This window comes from Balaenoptera acutorostrata, chromosome 12 (assembly GCF_949987535.1).
Source record: "Balaenoptera acutorostrata chromosome 12, mBalAcu1.1, whole genome shotgun sequence".
Lineage (NCBI taxonomy): Eukaryota > Metazoa > Chordata > Mammalia > Artiodactyla > Balaenopteridae > Balaenoptera > Balaenoptera acutorostrata.
In genome coordinates this window covers 86,381,939-86,400,183 of record NC_080075.1, presented here as the reverse complement: position 1 = coordinate 86,400,183, position 18,245 = coordinate 86,381,939, and the positions used below count along the sequence as shown (strand labels likewise).

Sequence of the window (18,245 nt, the reverse complement as noted above, 5' to 3'; positions counted from 1 at the left end):
CCCGAAGAGCCAAAGCAATCTTGAGAACGAAAAATGGAGCTGGAGGAATCAGGCTCCCTGACTTCAGACTATATTACAAAGCTACAGTAATCAAGACAGTTTGGTACTGGCACAAAAACAGAAATATAGATCAATGGAACAGGACAGAAAGCCCAGAGATAAACCCATGCACATATGGTCACCTTATCTTTGATAAAGGAGGCAAGCATATACAGTGGAGAAAAGACAGTCTCTTCAATAAGTGGTGCTGGGAAAATTGGACAGGTACATGTAAAAGTATGAAATTAGAACACTCTCTGACACCATACACAAAAATAAACTCAAAATGGATTAAAGACCTAAGTGTAAAGCCAGACACTATCAAACTCTTAGAGGAAAACATAGGCAGAACACTCTATGACATAAATCGCAGCAAGATCCTTTTTGACCCAGCTCCTAGAGAAATGGAAATAAAAACAAAAATAAACAAATGGGACCTAATGAAACTTCAAAGCTTTTGCACAGCAAAGGAAACCATAAACAAGACCAAAAGACAACCCTCAGAATGGGAGAAAATATTTGCAAATGAAGCAACTGACAAAGGATTAATCTCCAAGATTTACAAGCAGCTCATGCAGCTCAATAACAAAAAAACAAACAACCCAATCCAAAAATGGGCAGAAGACCTAAATAGACATTTCTCCAAAGAAGATATACAGATGGCCAACAGACACATGAAAGAATGCTCAACATCCTTAATCATTAGAGAAATGCAAATCAAAACTACAATGAGGTATCATCTCACACCGGTCAGAATGGCCATCATCAAAAAATCTAGAAACAATAAATGCTGGAGAGGGTGTGGAGAAAAGGGAACACTCTTGCACTGTTGGTGGGAATGTAAATTGATACAGCCACTATGGAGGTTCCTTAAAAAACTAAAAATAGAACTACCATACGACCCAGCAATCCCACTACTGGGCATATACCCTGAGAAAGCCATAATTCAAAAAGAGTCATGTACCAAAATGTTCATTGCAGCTCTATTTACAATAGCCAGGACATGGAAGCAACCTAAATGTCCATCGACAGATGAATGGATAAAGCAGATGTGGCACATATATACAATGGAATATTACTCAGCCATAAAAAGAAATGAAATGGAGGTATTTGTAATGAGGTGGATGGAGTTAGTCTGTCATACAGAGTGAAGTAAGTCAGAAAGAGAAAAACAAATACCGTATGCTAACACATATATATGGAATCTAAGGGGAAAAAAAAAAAAAAAAAAAAGGCCATGAAGAACCTAGTGGCAAGACGGGAATAAAGACACAGACCTACTAGAGAATGGACTTGAGGATATGGGGAGGGGGTGGGGTGAGATGTGACAGGGTGAGAGAGTGTCATGGACATATATACACTACCAAACGTAAAACAGATAGCTAGTGGGAAGCAGCCGCGTAGCACAGGGAGATCAGCTCGGTGTTTTGTGACCACCTAGAGGGGTGCGATAGGGAGGGTGGGAGGGAGGGAGATGCAAGAGGGAAGAGATATGGGAACATATGTATAACTGATTCACTTTGTTTTAAAGCAGAAACTAACACACCATTGTAAAGCAATTATACTTCAATAAAGATGTTAAAAAAAAAAAAAAGAGCTAAAACCTGGCCAGACACAAAAGTGCCACTAAAAGAAAAATTATTTAGCATTCAAAGGTTCAGAAGAAGGAGAGCAAAGAATAAGATACAAAAAAGAATTGGCGGACAAGTTAGACTTCAGAGAGAGGGTTGGTATGGTAGCTTAGACAGAAAAAAGAGCAAAAACAAAGGAACAAGAATACTTTATATAAAACAGGTTCAAGAAATGCAGTGAAGTCCAAATCAGCTAAATGTAAAGTTTCACACTGATGAAGTTGGGAAAGGTAAGATGGAGATCAGTTTGAATAACCGATTACTTATAGAATAAATACTTCGGTAGGAGTAAAGAATTTTTACTAGGTAAACCGTGTTACTGGTACTCTGTTTTTGAAAAATTAATATTCTAACCACCATCTTTGGCAACCGCCTATTGAGAGTTAAAATTTTTTTAAATAAACATTTGGGAAAGATATTTAAAAACTATCTCATGGGGAAGTTCTCAGATTATATAAATATAAAATCTACATTTATGACAAATGTAGGAAATACAGGAAGGTTAAAATACAGAAATAAAGGAAGGCTAAACCACAAACTAAAGAGATTGGTTTACCTACAGGGGGTGAGTGGGAAAAGGGTAGAAAGAAGCAAGTACAGGAATGGGATGGTGGGATAAGGAGGGGGTGATCCTTCTCTGAGCATGCAATTTGTATAGTTCTGACTCTTAAACCAGAAGATATGCTTCACATATCCAAAAAACAAATAAACAAAATCAACCAGATGTGGTACAACTCTAAATGGAATACAAACAGTAAGAAATGGACCTGGCTTTTGCAGTAAGTGGCCTGAGGTAACCTCTAAAAATGGTTCGCTATTCACTTGACCCAGAAAACCCCACAAAATCATGCAAGTCGAGAGGTTCGAATCTTGGTGTTCACTTTCAGAACACTCGTGAAACGGCCCAGGCCAGTAAGGGTAGGCCTATCCGAAAGGCCGCCGAGTATCTGCAGGATGTCACTTTAAGGAAGCAATGTGTGCCGTTCCGTCGTTACAGTGGTGGAGTTGGTAGGTGTGCCCAGGCCAAACAGTGGGGCTGGACGCAGGGTCGGTGGCCCAAAAAGAGTGCTGAATTTTTACTGCACATGCTCAAAAATGCAGAGAGTAATGCTGAACTTAAGGGCTTAGATGTATTCTCTGGTCATTGAGCATATCCAGGTGAATAAAGCCCCCAAGATGCGGCGCAGGACTTACAGAGCTCATGGTTGGATTAACCCATACATGAGCTCTCCCTGCCACATTGAGATGATCCTTACTGAAAAAGAACAGACTGTTCCTAAACCAGAAGAGGAGGTTGCCCAGAAGAAAAAGATATCCCAGAAGAAATTGAAGAAACAAAAACTTACGGCCTGGGAATAAATGCTGCAAAAAATAGATGCAAATAAAAGTGAAAAAAAAAAAAAAAGAAATGGACCTGTTTCATAAATTAATAACATAACCACACCAAAGAGGGTAGAGAGGAAAAGAACTGACCTAGGTTACTTTGGAAAACAGTTGTAGTGTAGATAATGAGAGCCAGTTTTCTCACTATCCAAAGAAGTAATCACAAAACAGAAAGGAGGAAGACTAGAATGAACCCTGTGGTGCAGGACTAGAATCAGAAGTATCATATGAACTCATAATTTTTAATACACTTTATATACAGACAGATAGGTACAGAATTAAATATGAACATGTGTGTGCATGTGAGTTAGTAGACACAGTATATACAATATACATACATCCACTGACAAAGCCTAGAAATAATGACACTCCAGGAGCAATGAGTATATCCAGCACCCAAATACTGATTTTTAAATACCATTCTCAAATAAAAGGAATTAGAGCTTCTTGGAGAAGTGTTTGATTCCAGGCCCGGGACAGAGACAATATAAGATAAGTGTTCAACAGATGGAAGGAAGGGAGGGAGGAAAAAAGAAATAAAGAAAAGAAATGCTCCCTAAAGGGTACATTTGGGGAAAGACATAGAAGTCAATTTAAAAAGCCTTCACAAGGTAAGCAAACTCTGGACTGAGTTTCAATGTGTGAGTAGGAATTTGCCAAGCAGAGTATATTCAACAGGATACATGAAGGCCAGGAATCCTAACATACCATGGTATAAAAAGAACTGTTATGTAATTTAAGACCTCTGAACCACAAGGTACAAGAGGTCAAATGATACAGAATGAGGGTGAAAAAGTAGGCAGGGATCATATCACCATAAGAGGCTTCAGATGACTACCTAAGGAATTTGAACTTTATTCAGTAGGTGACAGAAATCTACTAAAGGGTTTCAAGCTGGAGAGCAACATAAACAGGTATGCATTTTCAAAAGCTTCTTCAAAAGTGCTTTATCTTAAATGGATCAGATAGTGTGTGTTTGCTAAATACATGAGTGTTTTATAACTGACAAAATATCATAAGTCGCGAGATTTACTGAAAACACAAAATCGGTCAATCACAAATCTTGGAGTTAGTCTAAGAAACTATTCAAAATGCCTGCCATCCAGACTTCCCTGGTGGCGCACTGCTTAAGAATCTGCCTGCCAATGTAGGAGACATGGGTTCGAGCCGCGGTCTGGGAAAATCCCACATGCTGCAGAGCAACTAAGCCTGTGCGCCACAACTACTGAGCCTGCGCTCTAGAGCCCACGAGCCACAAGTACTGAGCCCTTGTGCCACAACTACTGAAGCCTGCGAGCCTAGAGCCCATGCTCTGCAACAAGAGAAGCCACCGCAATGGGAAGCCCGCGCACCACAAAGAAGAGTAGCCCCTGCTCGCTGCAACTAGAGAAAGCCCCCGCAGCAACAAAGACCCAACGCAGCTAAAAATAAATTAGTTTTTTTTTAAGTTATAAAAAGAAAAAAAAAAAAAAAGCCTCCTGTGAGGCATTTCACTTACTCCTGTAAGTGAAATTCTTAATTATCAGAAGCATTGAAAGCTTCAGCTTGACTACTACATAGTCCGGAGCGTATTCAGTCCATTTTAACAATTAAAAATGAGCACTTGGGGCTTCCCTGGTGGCGCAGTGGTTGAGAATCCGCCTGCCAATGCAGGGGACACGGGTTCGAGCCCTGGTCTGGGAAGATCCCACATGCCGCGGAGCAACTAGGCCCGTGAGCCACAATTACTGAGCCTGCGCGTCTGGAGCCTGCACTCCGCAACAAGAGAGGCCGCGACAGTGAGAGGCCCGCGCACCGCGATGAAGAGTGGCCCCCACTCGCCGCAACTACAGAAAGCCCTCGCACAGAAACGAAGACCCAACGCAGCCAAAAATAAATAAATAAATAAATAAATTTATTTAAAAAAAAAAAAAAAAAGAGCACTTGAACCAGGGGCTACTTTCTCAGAGAGGCGTGTCCCCTCCCTGCCTTGTAAGACTGCTGGCTAGTGGAGGGTCCTGCTTCTTGTGCTCTATCTAGAAGACAGCCCAGTTGCTTCAGAACTCCATTTCCATTTGCACTTTGCAGCACACACAGGCGCAAAGCTGCCTGTTATTCCAATCATCTTCCTGGATACCAATTATAATTTCCTTTGGGCCCTGGTTACAAAGCTGCATAAGCTTTTGAATGGTCGGTCCCTATTGCTCCCATAAACCTGTCCTTTTAAATGTATAATTTTACAGAAAACAGGGCTTTTCAGAAACATGAGTAGAAATGCCTGTATCTTAAAAATTGATGTCACTTGTAGAAGGGTTAATTTAAGAACACTAACATTTTACCTGCTAGCTTTTAAAAATTTATAGCTTCAATCTAATCCAATGGTATACACTAGAATATTAATGGATAAAATCTTATACTATTTTCAGTAATTTAAAATATTAATGTAAAATTGTGCCTTAAAAGGAGGTAAAGGTTGCTATGAAATGCATAATGACAGACATAGAGGGAAGTCAACTTGTCTGATCAATGCAGGTAATTTTAAATAGCAGTACTCCTTGACTGTCACTGAGATAATCTAGATGTAAATATACTAACTGTGACTTTCACTCACACCCAGATATTTATTTCAGGGAGAAAAAGAATAACAACACCCAGAAAATTATGTAATCTGCAATCTATCAATGACAGAACTTAATGAAACAGCATTACTCTTATTAGTGATAGTAACAATTTTAGTCCTTATATAAGGTTATAATTTTATAGTTGTATTCTATTTTGCCTTTATCCATGGAATAGTGTTTTACATGAAGCCAGAAGAGCTAAAAAATAATTCGAGCATCTCTGTCTTTATTACAGATAAAGGGTTGGCAAACTTTTTCTATAAAGAGCCAGATAGTAAATATTTTAGGCTTTATGAGACACATAGGGTCTCTATCGCATATCTTCTTTTTAAAAACAATTTTTTAAAAATGGAAAAAACATTTTTAGCACAGAAACTATACAAAACCAAGCCACAGGCCAGATTTGGCCCTGTGCTCTAGTTTGCCAATCCCTTCTATAGATATATAGATGAATAAGAATGAAACTATGAACATTTCTAATGGCTCTAAGACCATAATAATAATCAAAGGCAAACAAAGTGATGAAGCTGAAACTTGCAATAACACTATTCACATTAACAACTAACATAACAAAATTATAAATTCTATGTACTATAGTTTTAATTAAAAATTCCTTTGTTCTTCAACATTACATAATTACTCTCATTATTAATATTACTGGAGGAACGGGGGTTTGGCGTAAAACAAACAACATTCTAAAAGTTCAATATTAACAAATATATTTGACTACATCATAATTAAGGATTTCTGTTCAAAGATACAGATGAGTAGCACACTGGAAGATGATTATCAGTGATATCTGTTGAACCAGTATCTAGATTATATAAGGAATCCTTGCACATCAACAAACCACCAATTTTTAAAGGGTCAAAAGATACACAACACAGGTTAATTCACAAAGGAGACTGAGAAGTATATGGAGAAAGGTTTGACATCAACTGTTAAGATTAATAAAAAGTTTAAAAGATACTACTTTACACACCAATGGAATTTAGTAAGATTTAGAGAGTGAATAAAAGGAAAGGTGAGTGAGGATACGGGGAGACAGGATCTCTCATGCACTATTAGCAAGAGGTGATAACATTTACAGCCATTCTGGAGACCAGGTAATACTTCATGTATCCTCTGAGATCGTAGTCTCACTTCTAGGGTTTATATTTAGAGGAAACCCTTGTCCGAATAGACAGACACAAGACACGTATGAAAATGTTCAACATGGTACTGTTGGTAACAGGGAGCTGGATGTGACTTAGGAATCCAACACGAGGGGGAATAATAAGTAAAATTAAGAGATACTATGGAATAACAAAAAGCAGTGAGCTACTTTACATATATCAGGAATAGACATAAAACAATGTTGCATGAAAAAAGTTAACAACAAAATGACAACAATCCGTTATACTACTTATACATATGTACACTATACTAATAGTCTCTAAGAGCTTATAAACACATTACAATGGCTGTGTATTAGGGGAAAAGAGAATAAGACAAAAACTGAAAGGGGAAAAATAATGTAAGAAAAACAAAACAAGATGGGGCCTTTGTGTATACTACTAATGACAATAAGCTGTGAGCCAAGGAGCATAATTAACGGAACTATACTTACCTGAATTAAAAATAGTAAACAAAATTATATATACCATATTTTTATTTTGCCTTATAAAGAGACAATTTAAGATATTTAAATAGCTGAATTTAGTATTCACTTACATGCTTATAAAATTATCTTGTAAACAACATATTCTGTCCTGTTCCTCTACTCTCACCCTCTACACCTTCTTTCCTTAACCACCTTTACCTATCCTAAAAACATGTGGTGAGATTTCTCTGCACCCTCCCAAAAGTTTTCGGTTTAATGAAAATCAGAATACACTCACAGATGTGCAGCACATAAACATCATTCGTTATGTATAACAGACATTAAAAAGTTTAGCGTTCTATTAGAAAATTATTTCTACTTTATTTTCATTAAATACGATTTTCACTGTTAATCACTTCATACTGTAGAATGATAAATACCACAAGAGGGAGCTTTGGGTACAATCAAATACTCTACCTACTAAACATTAATGTATGCAGAACACAAACATAGTAATACTCTATGAAGAAGACCAAAGAACCAAAGGGACGTTACATTTTAGCTGGGCAGACAGGGCGTACAATCCTAGATAGATAAAAGTGGCCTGTGAAGTACAGCACAAATTCTAAATAAGTAACGTTATGGAAATTATGACAGAGAGTGATCAGTCAGGTTAGGGTTATCAGGCAGCACTTTCTATATGAGGTAAAAGTCTGAGCTGAGCTTGGAAGACTGGATCACTGATGATGGTAGGACAATGAATAAAACTGAATATCACACAGGAGGCATAAATAAGTTAAGAAGTAAAGAGAAAAGAAAATCAGCTTAATTCAACATAAACATATTGACAAGATAATTAACAAGAATACATAGGAAATAAAACATGATCCCTCCCCATCAGGAATTACTGCCAGGAATTACAGTACACTTACAGAGAAAAAGACAAGGGATATAAATTTTGCAACAAAAATAAATCAACACCATAGTTAGCTATGAAGTTAATGCTACTGAATCAATTAATCATAATATGAATTGTTCAACAGGTAAAGCACAACAATAAACTTGCCCCCAAGTTTATTCTATGTGGTTGATACAGATGGGGTTGGTAGGAGTTGGTAAATTTCTACCTTACCTCTTTTATTAAAGGAAAAATACAGAAATAATAATGATGATAGAAATACCCATGTACCTTAATTTATATTTTGTGTCCTACTTCTTCACCTAGATCATTATATACATGAACTAGTTTTGATTGGTAGCAAATGTTTGTCAAGATTCTATGAGGAAGATAACTATTTATCTGATAACTAGTTATTTGAGTTCTTATTTCTCTTGGATTCACCAAATCTACAAACAAAGTACTCTACAACTATATGAATGATTAGTAAGTAAATGTTTTGATTTGGATATTTTATTACCTTGCCTGAGTCATTACACAGTTAGCAAAACTAAATTTATCTTTGTTTAAAACTATGAAGTCCAGATTTCAAGTGTTCTTTTATTTTTGTCTCTCAAAAAACTAGCATTTTTTTTTTTACTTGCTTGTTACTTACTTCATCCATCTTCATACATGTGCCAAAATCTGCTAATTTTAGATGTCCATGTTTATCCAAGAGCATGTTGTCAGGCTTCACATCTCTGTGAATTAAACCCATGGAGTGTATGGCATCCAAAGCAAGAACAACTTCAGCAGTATAAAATTTGGCCCATTTTTCAGGTACATCATAGTTACTCATAAGGTTTACAAGGTCTCCACCAGGCATGTACTCCATTACCATGTACAGATACTTATCATCTTGAAAGGCACAAAAGAGCTGGAAAACAAAACAAGAAGGAAAAAAAAATTTTTTTAATTTAAAAAAAGAAAAGAAATGAAAGAACGAAAGAGAGAAAGAAAGAAAACCAAAACCATTAAGAGAACAAAACCCCAAAACTATTACTGCTATTGAAAAAGATAAATTATTGTATAACCAAAACAGAGTTAAACTTTAGGAAATCTGTGATTTTAGATTTGGACATCTTTAATGGAAAAAACGTTATCAAATAAAACTTTTATATGGGTATCTTCTTCATGCTTACTAACAAAATATGCATAAATGTATCATTTTCCCTCTTGGAGAATACAGGAATCTACTTAAATAGAAATATTTTAAAAGAGAAACAGATTAAGAATGAGGAACATAAAAGGTGAACAAATGACAAAAGAATAGATAATAAAAAAATGCCCAGCTTTCTGAAAACAAAACAAATTACTGCACATAACTCACAAAGAAGAGAGCTGAGGAAGCAGGAGAGGTTTAGAAAAACCTAAAATACCAGATTCAATAGATATAAGAGGAGGGAGTAAGTCCCATACCACTGGGAAGAGTAATTCGTAGCCACATTTGGAACTGGGCCTTCTCCTCTCTTCCCTTCCCCATCATCTTGCTCATAATCAACAGCAAGTGGCAGTGATACCTGTACTCAGACTAAAGCAGTGGCACTGGGACCAGAGAAATAGGACACCAAGCTAGGTTGCTACTGATCCCCTGGAGAGACAAGAGAAACCACAAATTCAGAAGGAAAGGTATCTGTACATTCCACCCAACGACATGTCCCACCCCTCCTGAAAGCAACCAATGTAAACAGAAAAGATTTCCACAAATAGGAAAAAGAACAAAACCAAGAATCAACATTTCAGAAAAAATCAGTATCATGAAATAGAGGCAAAGCAATTCAAGAAACAGAAAGTTAACAGTCAAGGAAATGCTTAAAATAGGACAAACTAAGAACAGCTTTAAAAATGTAAAAATCAATACCCTCAAAAGAGTAACATCAATTAAACAATAGGATGATATGGGGAAAAAATCTGAAGCTTTGGAATTAAATATACAACTGATGATAAGTGAAAAACAAATTACAGAGCTTGAAAATTGAGCAAAGTAACTTTCTCTGAAGACACTGAAGGATTCAGAGATGAAAAACAGAGCAATGTTAGCAAAGCTCCGACATCTAAAAGCAGTCTGGAAGAGAGAAAATAGACCAGAAGAAAAAGAAAAAAAAGAAATAGCAAACAAAAACTTCTAGAAATGAATAAAGTCAAAAATCTAAGATTGAAAGATCTCAAATGAAACAAGAGAGAAACTAAGACAGTCAGTGCTAAACTCTCAGAAATCCAACAGAAAAATTCTAAGAGTTTCCAAAGACAAAAAGTACCTTATGTACAAAAACATAAATCATATTGTCAACAAACATCTCAGCCAACACAGAATACAAAAAACAGAGCTGTATCTTCGAAACTTTCAAGGAAAATAATTTTGATCCTAGAATACGGCAGTTTAAAAAAAATCAATAAGATGGCAAAATAAATATGTATTACATCATTCATATTCTTAGAAATCTGATAACAAACCACTTCTGAAAGAACTGTTCAAGGATATAGTTTGACACAATGAATAAATCCAAGTAAGAGAATTACGTGAGACCTAGGAAAAAGGGACAAATAAAGAATCCAGAAAAGCTTATTACTGACATAAAATTAAATATTTATTTGAGAGAGTCAAGCCAAAATCAGAATAATTTTAAAATGGAAGGTAGTGAGATGCAGGGAAGAAAGGGATGAAAAGGCATAAGGCTGGTTACCAAATTGAGAAAGTGTGTGTATGTGTGTGTGTGTGTGTGTGTGTGATGCTATTAACTCTAAATGATAAAAGGAAAGATGTATATAAATGGAGAGACACTCATGTTCCTGGATAGAAAGACAATAGTATAAAGATGGCAATTCTCTCCAAATTGATCCACAGAATCAATGCAAACTCTAAATCCCAGCAAGTTTTTTTTCCAGAAATTAACAAATTGATAATAAAATTTCTATGGAAATGCAAATAACCCAGAGGAGCCAAAACTATCTTACAACAGAATAAAGCAGGAGCGCTTATACTTCCCAGTTTCAAAACTCAAAACAAAACTAATGTTTTCAGGACAGTATTGGTATGGTATAAGGACAGACATATAGATCAATGGAACAGAAGTGACAGCCTAGAAATAACCCTTATATTTATAGGTCAAGAGATTTTTTTTTTTAAACAAAGGTGCCAGAGTAATTTAGTGGTGAAAGAACAGTCTTTTCAATAAATGGTGCTTGAACAATTGGATATTCAAAGACAAAAATATGAACATTTTTAGACCCCTACTTCACATCATACTCAAAAATTAACTCAAAATAGATCACAGGACTAAATTTAAGAGTTAAAACTAGAAAAACCTTATGAAAAAACAAAGGAGAAAAATATTTATCACCTTGGATTAGGCAAAGATTTCTTCTAACACCAAAAACACAATTGACAAAATGAAAAACTGACACATAAGATTTGATCAAAACAAAAATTTTCTGGCTTCAAAAAATCCTATTAAAAAATGAAAAGACAAATCACAGGTTGGAAAAAATACTAACAAGTGATATATATGATAAAGTATCTAGACTACATAAAGGACTCCTACAACTCAACAATAAGGCAAGTAACATAATTTCTTAAAGGGCAAAAATGTGAATAGACATTTCACCAAAGATATATGAGTGGTCAATAAGCACATGAAAAGATGTTAGTCATTGGGGAAATTCTAATTAAAACCACAATGAGATCCCACTTTATACCCACCAGAATGGCCATAATAAAAACAACAGAAAACATCAACTGTTGGCAAGAATATGGAGAAACTGGAACCTCATCTATGCTGGTAAGAACGTAAAATGGCACAGCCACTTTGGGAAACAGTTTGGCAATTTCTTAAAAAGTTAAACATAAATTTCCCACATAACTAAGAATTCCACTCTCAGGTACCTACCCAAGAGAAATGAAATATGTCCACAAAAGACTTGTATGCAAATGTTCATAGCAGCATTATTCATTATTTATAATAGCCCCAAGTGGAAACAATTCAAATGTCCCTCAAATGGCAGAGGGACAGACATAACGGGGTGTGTCCACGTACTCTCTCCAGCGCAGCTGCGTGTACTGCAACACAACTCTGGTGCCAGGCACCTAGGGTTAGCATCACATGCCACAGGCTAAGAGGCCAGTCCTTCACAAGCCCCTCACTTCAGACATCAGCTGTCCTTCTGTACTTTGGAAGTCCCCAAGCCACCAGCATTTCTGATTAACTAACTACAAATTCTGGAGTTCCCATGACCCACTCAGGTTCCATAATTCACTGGGTTGACTCAAAGAATTCAGGAGAGCACCATACATATGATCAAAGTCTTACTGTAAAGGATACACATAAGATGAGGTCTGGGAGGGAACAGAGCTCCTGCAACTTCTCCTTGTGGAATCAGGGTGAATCACCATCCCAGTACACCAATGTCTTCACCAACCAGGAAGCTCCATTGAGTGTCAATGTCCACAGCTTTTATTAGGGTCTCATTATATAGGCATGATTAATTAAATCATGGGCCATGTGATTAAACTCAATTTCCAACCCCCTTCCAGTACCCGAAGGATGGAAGGCTGAAAGTCCCAATCCTCTAATCACGAGCTCATTCTTTCTAATGATCAGTCCTCATCTCATCCAAAAGTTATCAAAAGGCCACCAGAAGTTGTCTCATTAGCATAACAAAGACACTCTTAACACTCAGGAAATCCAAGAGCTTTTGAAGCTCTCGTGCTAAGAACTGAGGACAAACACCAAATACATTCTTGATTAAACCACATAGCATAGCTTGGCTATGCTATTCAGCATTAAAAAGAAATGAAATACAAGACATTCTACAATGTGCATGAACTTCAAAAATAGTATACTAAAGGGAAAGAGACAACATGTTGTATGATTCCATTTTTCTGAAATGTCCAGAAAAGGCAAATTCTGGAGACAGAAAGCACACTTGTGGTTACCTGGGGCTGGAGGGGAATGGGAAATGACTGTAAGTAGGTATAAGTGATCATTTGGGGATGATGAAATGTTCTAAAAATCAGGTTTTAGTGATGGGTTCACAACTCCATAAATTTCCTAAAAATCATTTAATTGTACAAGTTGATCGCAAACAATTTAATTATTCGTAAGAGACGAAAACTGGAAACAACCCAAATGTCTATGAACAGATGAACAGATAAACAAACTGTCATATATCCACACAATGGAATACTATTCCACAATAAGAAGAAATGAACTATTGATGTATAGCATCACGGATAAATCTCAAAACAATTTTGTTGAAGAAAGCCAGATGCGATGGGATTAAAGTTTGATTGAACACTGCAGAAAAAAAGATCAGTGAACTTAAAGACATAGCAGGGGTCCCCCCGCCCCCCCAGGCCACTGACTGGTACCAGTCCACGGCCTGTTAGGAACCAGGCCGAACAGCAGGAGGTGAGCGGCGGGCCGGTGAGTGAGCGAAGCTTCACCTGCCGCTGACAGCACCGCCTGAACCATCCCCTCCACCCCCACCCCGCCCGTGGAAAAACGATTTTCCGTGAAACTGGTCCCTGGTGCCTAAAAGGTTGGGGACTGCTGAGACATAGCATAAAAACTATACAAAATGAAGCACACCTGAAAAACAAAAACAAAAACAAAAACAGACTGGGGAAAGAAAAAAAACAGTATCAGTTACCTGTGGGACAACATCAAGCAAATTACATATGTGTAACTGTAGTCTGAGAAAGGGGTTGAGGGGTAAATGGACGGAAAGTGAGACAGAAAAAATATTTGAGAAAATAGTGGTCACAATTTTCTTAAACTTTGTAAAATCTGTAAACCCAGAGGTCTAAGAAGCCAGTCAGGGTTCATATCCAAAATAAAAACAATTCTTACAAATCTTTTTTTTCAATTGACAGACAACCTAATGGGAAAATGAGCAAGAGACTTAAACAGGCATTTCACAAAAGAGAATATTCAACTATGAAAAGATAATAAATCTCACCAATAAACTGGAGTAACCTGGATAAGAGATATTCAATGGTTTCACTTATATAAAGTTCAATAAACAGGAAAAATATAGTTTCTGAGTGCTTGTTTAGGTGGTATACTGGAAAGAAAACAATGAAACAATTACTAATAAAGCCAGAAGAACGTTTATTTTGGGGGGAACACATGGAGGTAGTGATTGGGAAAGAGCACAAGGGGACTTAACCGAGTACATACTGGCAATGTTTAATTTTGACCTGAGTTGTGAATACATGGGTGTTTGCTTTGCAATAAATCATTCTGCTGCTTTTTAATGTACTTTTCTATGCATGTTACAAATAAAACCATTTTAAAAAAATAAGCAGAACTCAAAGAGAAACTTATAACTTCAAATGAGTTTATAGGTATCTCTCCTTATCCTCCCATTATCCAATATTCAAACAGAGATATCTGTATTGGAAAATAAGGACTGACAATAAAAGTCAGGAAGGTAAAGAAACTAGAAAAGAACAATATAAACCCAAAGAAAACAGTAGCTAGAAAAAAAAATTTTTTTAAGCAGGAAATAACTAAAAAGAAAGCCAAAAAGTATATTTTGTAAATAAAACGAAAAACACGTTACAACCAAAAAGTTTACAAATATGCCATTCAACAGAAAAGTGAAAGAGGAGACAGAGTCACAGAAAATATAAACAGACTCAAGAAATTTAAAAACCTGAATCAGTCAACAATCATATGAAAAATTAAAAGGTTGGTAGACGATCCAGTTGGGAAGGAGGGAGGGAGAAATTTAAACACAGAAATGGCATAAATTAATTTTAGGATAGCAGCTATCTCTCAGAAGAAAGGCAGGGAAAAAAGATTGGGCCGGAGAACAAAAAGTATTTCAATCACTTTGCTGTACAGTAGAAACTAACACAACATTGTAAATCAACTATATTTCAATAAAATAAATATTTTTAAAAAGTATTTCAACAGTTCTTGTAATGTTTAGTACTTCAAAATTAAAAGATTAAAATTAAGTATGGTAAAATTTGCTAAATGTGTGTAAAATTTGCTAAATGTGTGTAAGACTGAAACCAAAGAAAGTTTCAAGATGCCTTATTTGTTAGACAAGCAAGAAAAGCTATTTACCAATGGTGAATACTTAAATTGTATTTGGTTTTGCATCAGCTGAAGAACTGTGTCTAGAGAAAATCAACTTTAAGATTAAATCTTTCAGCAACAATAGTTGCTCAAAGAGTTGAGAACACTGGGAGCAATATTAATCATCAATTTAAAAACAAGACAAATGATTTCAAGTGTTTTTCCTTGACTCTTGATGAGTCAACAGATATTATTAATACTATTCAGTAGTTACTATTTATTGGAGGAGTGCCAAGTTTGAAGTTGAATACAGAATTAGCCTCTATGAACAGTCCGCATAGATCAACTACAGACAAAAATACCTTAAAAGAAGTTGAGCAAACATTAATTCAGTACAACCTGAAGTAATACCTGGTAAGGTGTGTTACAACAGATGCTGGTAAAAATATATGTGGAACAGAATAAGGCTTAGTTGGACAAACTTACAAAGCTTGTGAAAATGTATGCTGTTCAAAGTCTATGGTTATTTTTCGTAATATTGATCAATAGGTACAGTGTGGAAAATATATTTGAATCTCATGTGTTAATAAATAAGTAGTATTGATGGTGTTATTTGCCCTTGTTCACTTAACCATCACCATCAGTTCTGTGAATTTTTGCCAGAAATAGAAGCTGAATATCCTGACTAACCCTGCTACACAGCAGTTCAATGGCTTAGCAGTGGTAAAGTTTTACTGCAATTATTTGAGCTCAGAGGTGAGACTGAAATTTGTCTGATCAAGAACCACCCTCAACCACTATGACTGAACTGAATAGCTTTGGAAATTAGCTTTGGCTGCAACTTGATAATGTTTCTTAATACCTAAATGACCTAAAATGGCAAGGCAAAACAGCGCTATATGCAAAACTTATTCTATGACACAATCATTTTTATGACAACTAACATCAAGCTACTGTATATACTTTCCCATGCTATCAAAATCAAAACAATACATGAGATCTCCATTCCTACACAAATTTGCAGTGGATATACTTTCTGATCTCAGACTACAGTCTCACAGTTCCAGCAGCATTTTTTGGACATGAATGTAAGTGCAAAGGAAATATCCATTAAAAAATCCATTTGAACTTTGCAACTGAGAAGCTTCTACCCAACCTTCAATTGGAATTGATTAACCTGCAATGTAATGACAGTGCTAAAAGGTAAACATCAAGAGAAGAATTTAACAGAATTCTATAAACGCCTTCCAAGTGATAGATACGCTCAATCAAAACTACGTACTCAAGGTCAACACCAAGAGTCACAAATGATAGAGTAGTATGTACCCTTGATATGATGTGATGAAAATGGCACTTTACCTCTGTAGTTTTTCTCTCAAAAACCCATAACCCTGGTCTAAATAATGAAGAAAACATCGAATTCCAGTAACAGAGCATACACATCCTACAATAAAACTGAGAAGTATTCTCAAAGCTATAAAGGTCATCAAAAACACGAAAAGTCAGAAACTGTCACAGCCAAGAGGAGCCTAAGAAGATATGATAACTAAATGTAACATGCTATCTTGGTTGATCCTGAAACAGAAAAAGCACATTTGGCAAAAACTAGGAAAAATCTGAATAAATTATGGACTTTAGTTACTAATAATGTATCAATATTGGTTCATTCATTGTAACAATGTACCTTACTAAAGCAAGATGTTAGTAATAGGGGAAACGGTACAGGGGGTATATGGGAGCTCTCTACCATCTGCTCAATTTTTCTGTAAATTTTTAAAACTGTCTAAAAATAAAGCCTACTGATAAAAAATAAATCATATGCTGGTGGATGATAGTATTTAGCAGTAACTAGCTGTGTGAAAATATATTTTCTGATAAGATAAATATGTAAAATCTTTTTATACATCAGTATTAATAGAACATCTACAATCGATTTTGATAGGAAACACTAATTGTGAACCCCAATTTTGCAAACTGTTATTGCCTCAGAAAATAATTTCACTCTTCTCCCTAATAGACCTGTATTTTTTCAATTGTATTATTATATTTTGAATTTCATCAATAAAAAATTTGTACAAATTTGTTTGCTTGTTATGTAAGTGCCTACATAATATCTTTGATTTTGCCTCTTGGGCCACAAAGCCTAAAATATTTACTATCTAGTTCTTTACAAAAAAAAGTTTGCCAATTTCTGGTGTGACTGAAACAAGACTGGCCATGACTGCTGTTGAAGCTGAGTGAACAATACATGGGGATTCAATATACTTTCTTTCTTCTTTGGGATATGTTTGAAATGTATCATGATAAATTTTAAAAATTAAAAAATATATCATTAAATACACTGAAATTTTTCCTTGAAAGATTTGCAAGCAAGTTCAAACAAGCCTCATGGAATGAATAGTTTCCACTTTATATAAACTGTACCAAAGCTCAGAAGAAAGTGGTGTGCTTTTCAACTGTGTCTGTTAGGGTGATCTCACTATGATATGAAAACCGACCAGAAGAGCCTATGTTAAAAATAAATTAAATTAAATTAAAGGTCATATGTCACTTATGCAAATAGATGGATAATTACTTAAAATGTAAGTAAGTCAAATTTGGTATTCTATTGAAAATATCATACTATAGCAAATAGCACTTACTTTAGATTTTACACTACCCTGAAATTTATTTTGTTTGTGTACTATAATAACAGCTTAAGCAAGAAAACCATCTCAAAAGATGCTGAAGGAAACATTTCAAATACTTTAACATTACTCCTGATAAAAAATATTTGATAAGCTAAGAACAGATGGGCAGGCCAAATCCTTTACTGTCTTAACCAGAAAGCTTCAGCAAACATCAGATTTAATAGTTACCCATCAGAGCTCTACCCACTGAAGTTTAAAATAAAAAAGATAAGGATGAAAAATTTCTACTATTCAATGCTACACTGAAAGACTGAGCCAATTCTATTTTTCTTTTGTATGTTGAATATCTACATATTTTAAAAATTATTTTCTTATACATAAGTTTCTTCTGATCCTATTTTGGGGGAAAAAGTAA

At 35.6% G+C, this 18,245-nt stretch overlaps 1 protein-coding gene and 1 pseudogene across 3 annotated transcripts in view; one reads left to right on the top strand and one right to left on the bottom strand.

Annotated features, from left to right (window-relative positions):
• Positions 1 to 18,245, bottom strand: part of ROCK2 (Rho associated coiled-coil containing protein kinase 2) — a 147,619-nt gene that overhangs the window by 48,717 nt on the left and 80,657 nt on the right. For all 3 annotated transcript variants that reach the window (XM_028162237.2, XM_057557784.1, XM_057557785.1), the window contains exon 5: positions 8,789 to 9,049. In XM_028162237.2, the coding sequence (XP_028018038.2) occupies positions 8,789 to 9,049 (261 nt within the window). The remainder of the gene's footprint in view (positions 1 to 8,788; positions 9,050 to 18,245) is intronic.
• Positions 2,477 to 3,037, top strand: LOC114235703 (60S ribosomal protein L17-like; annotated as a pseudogene).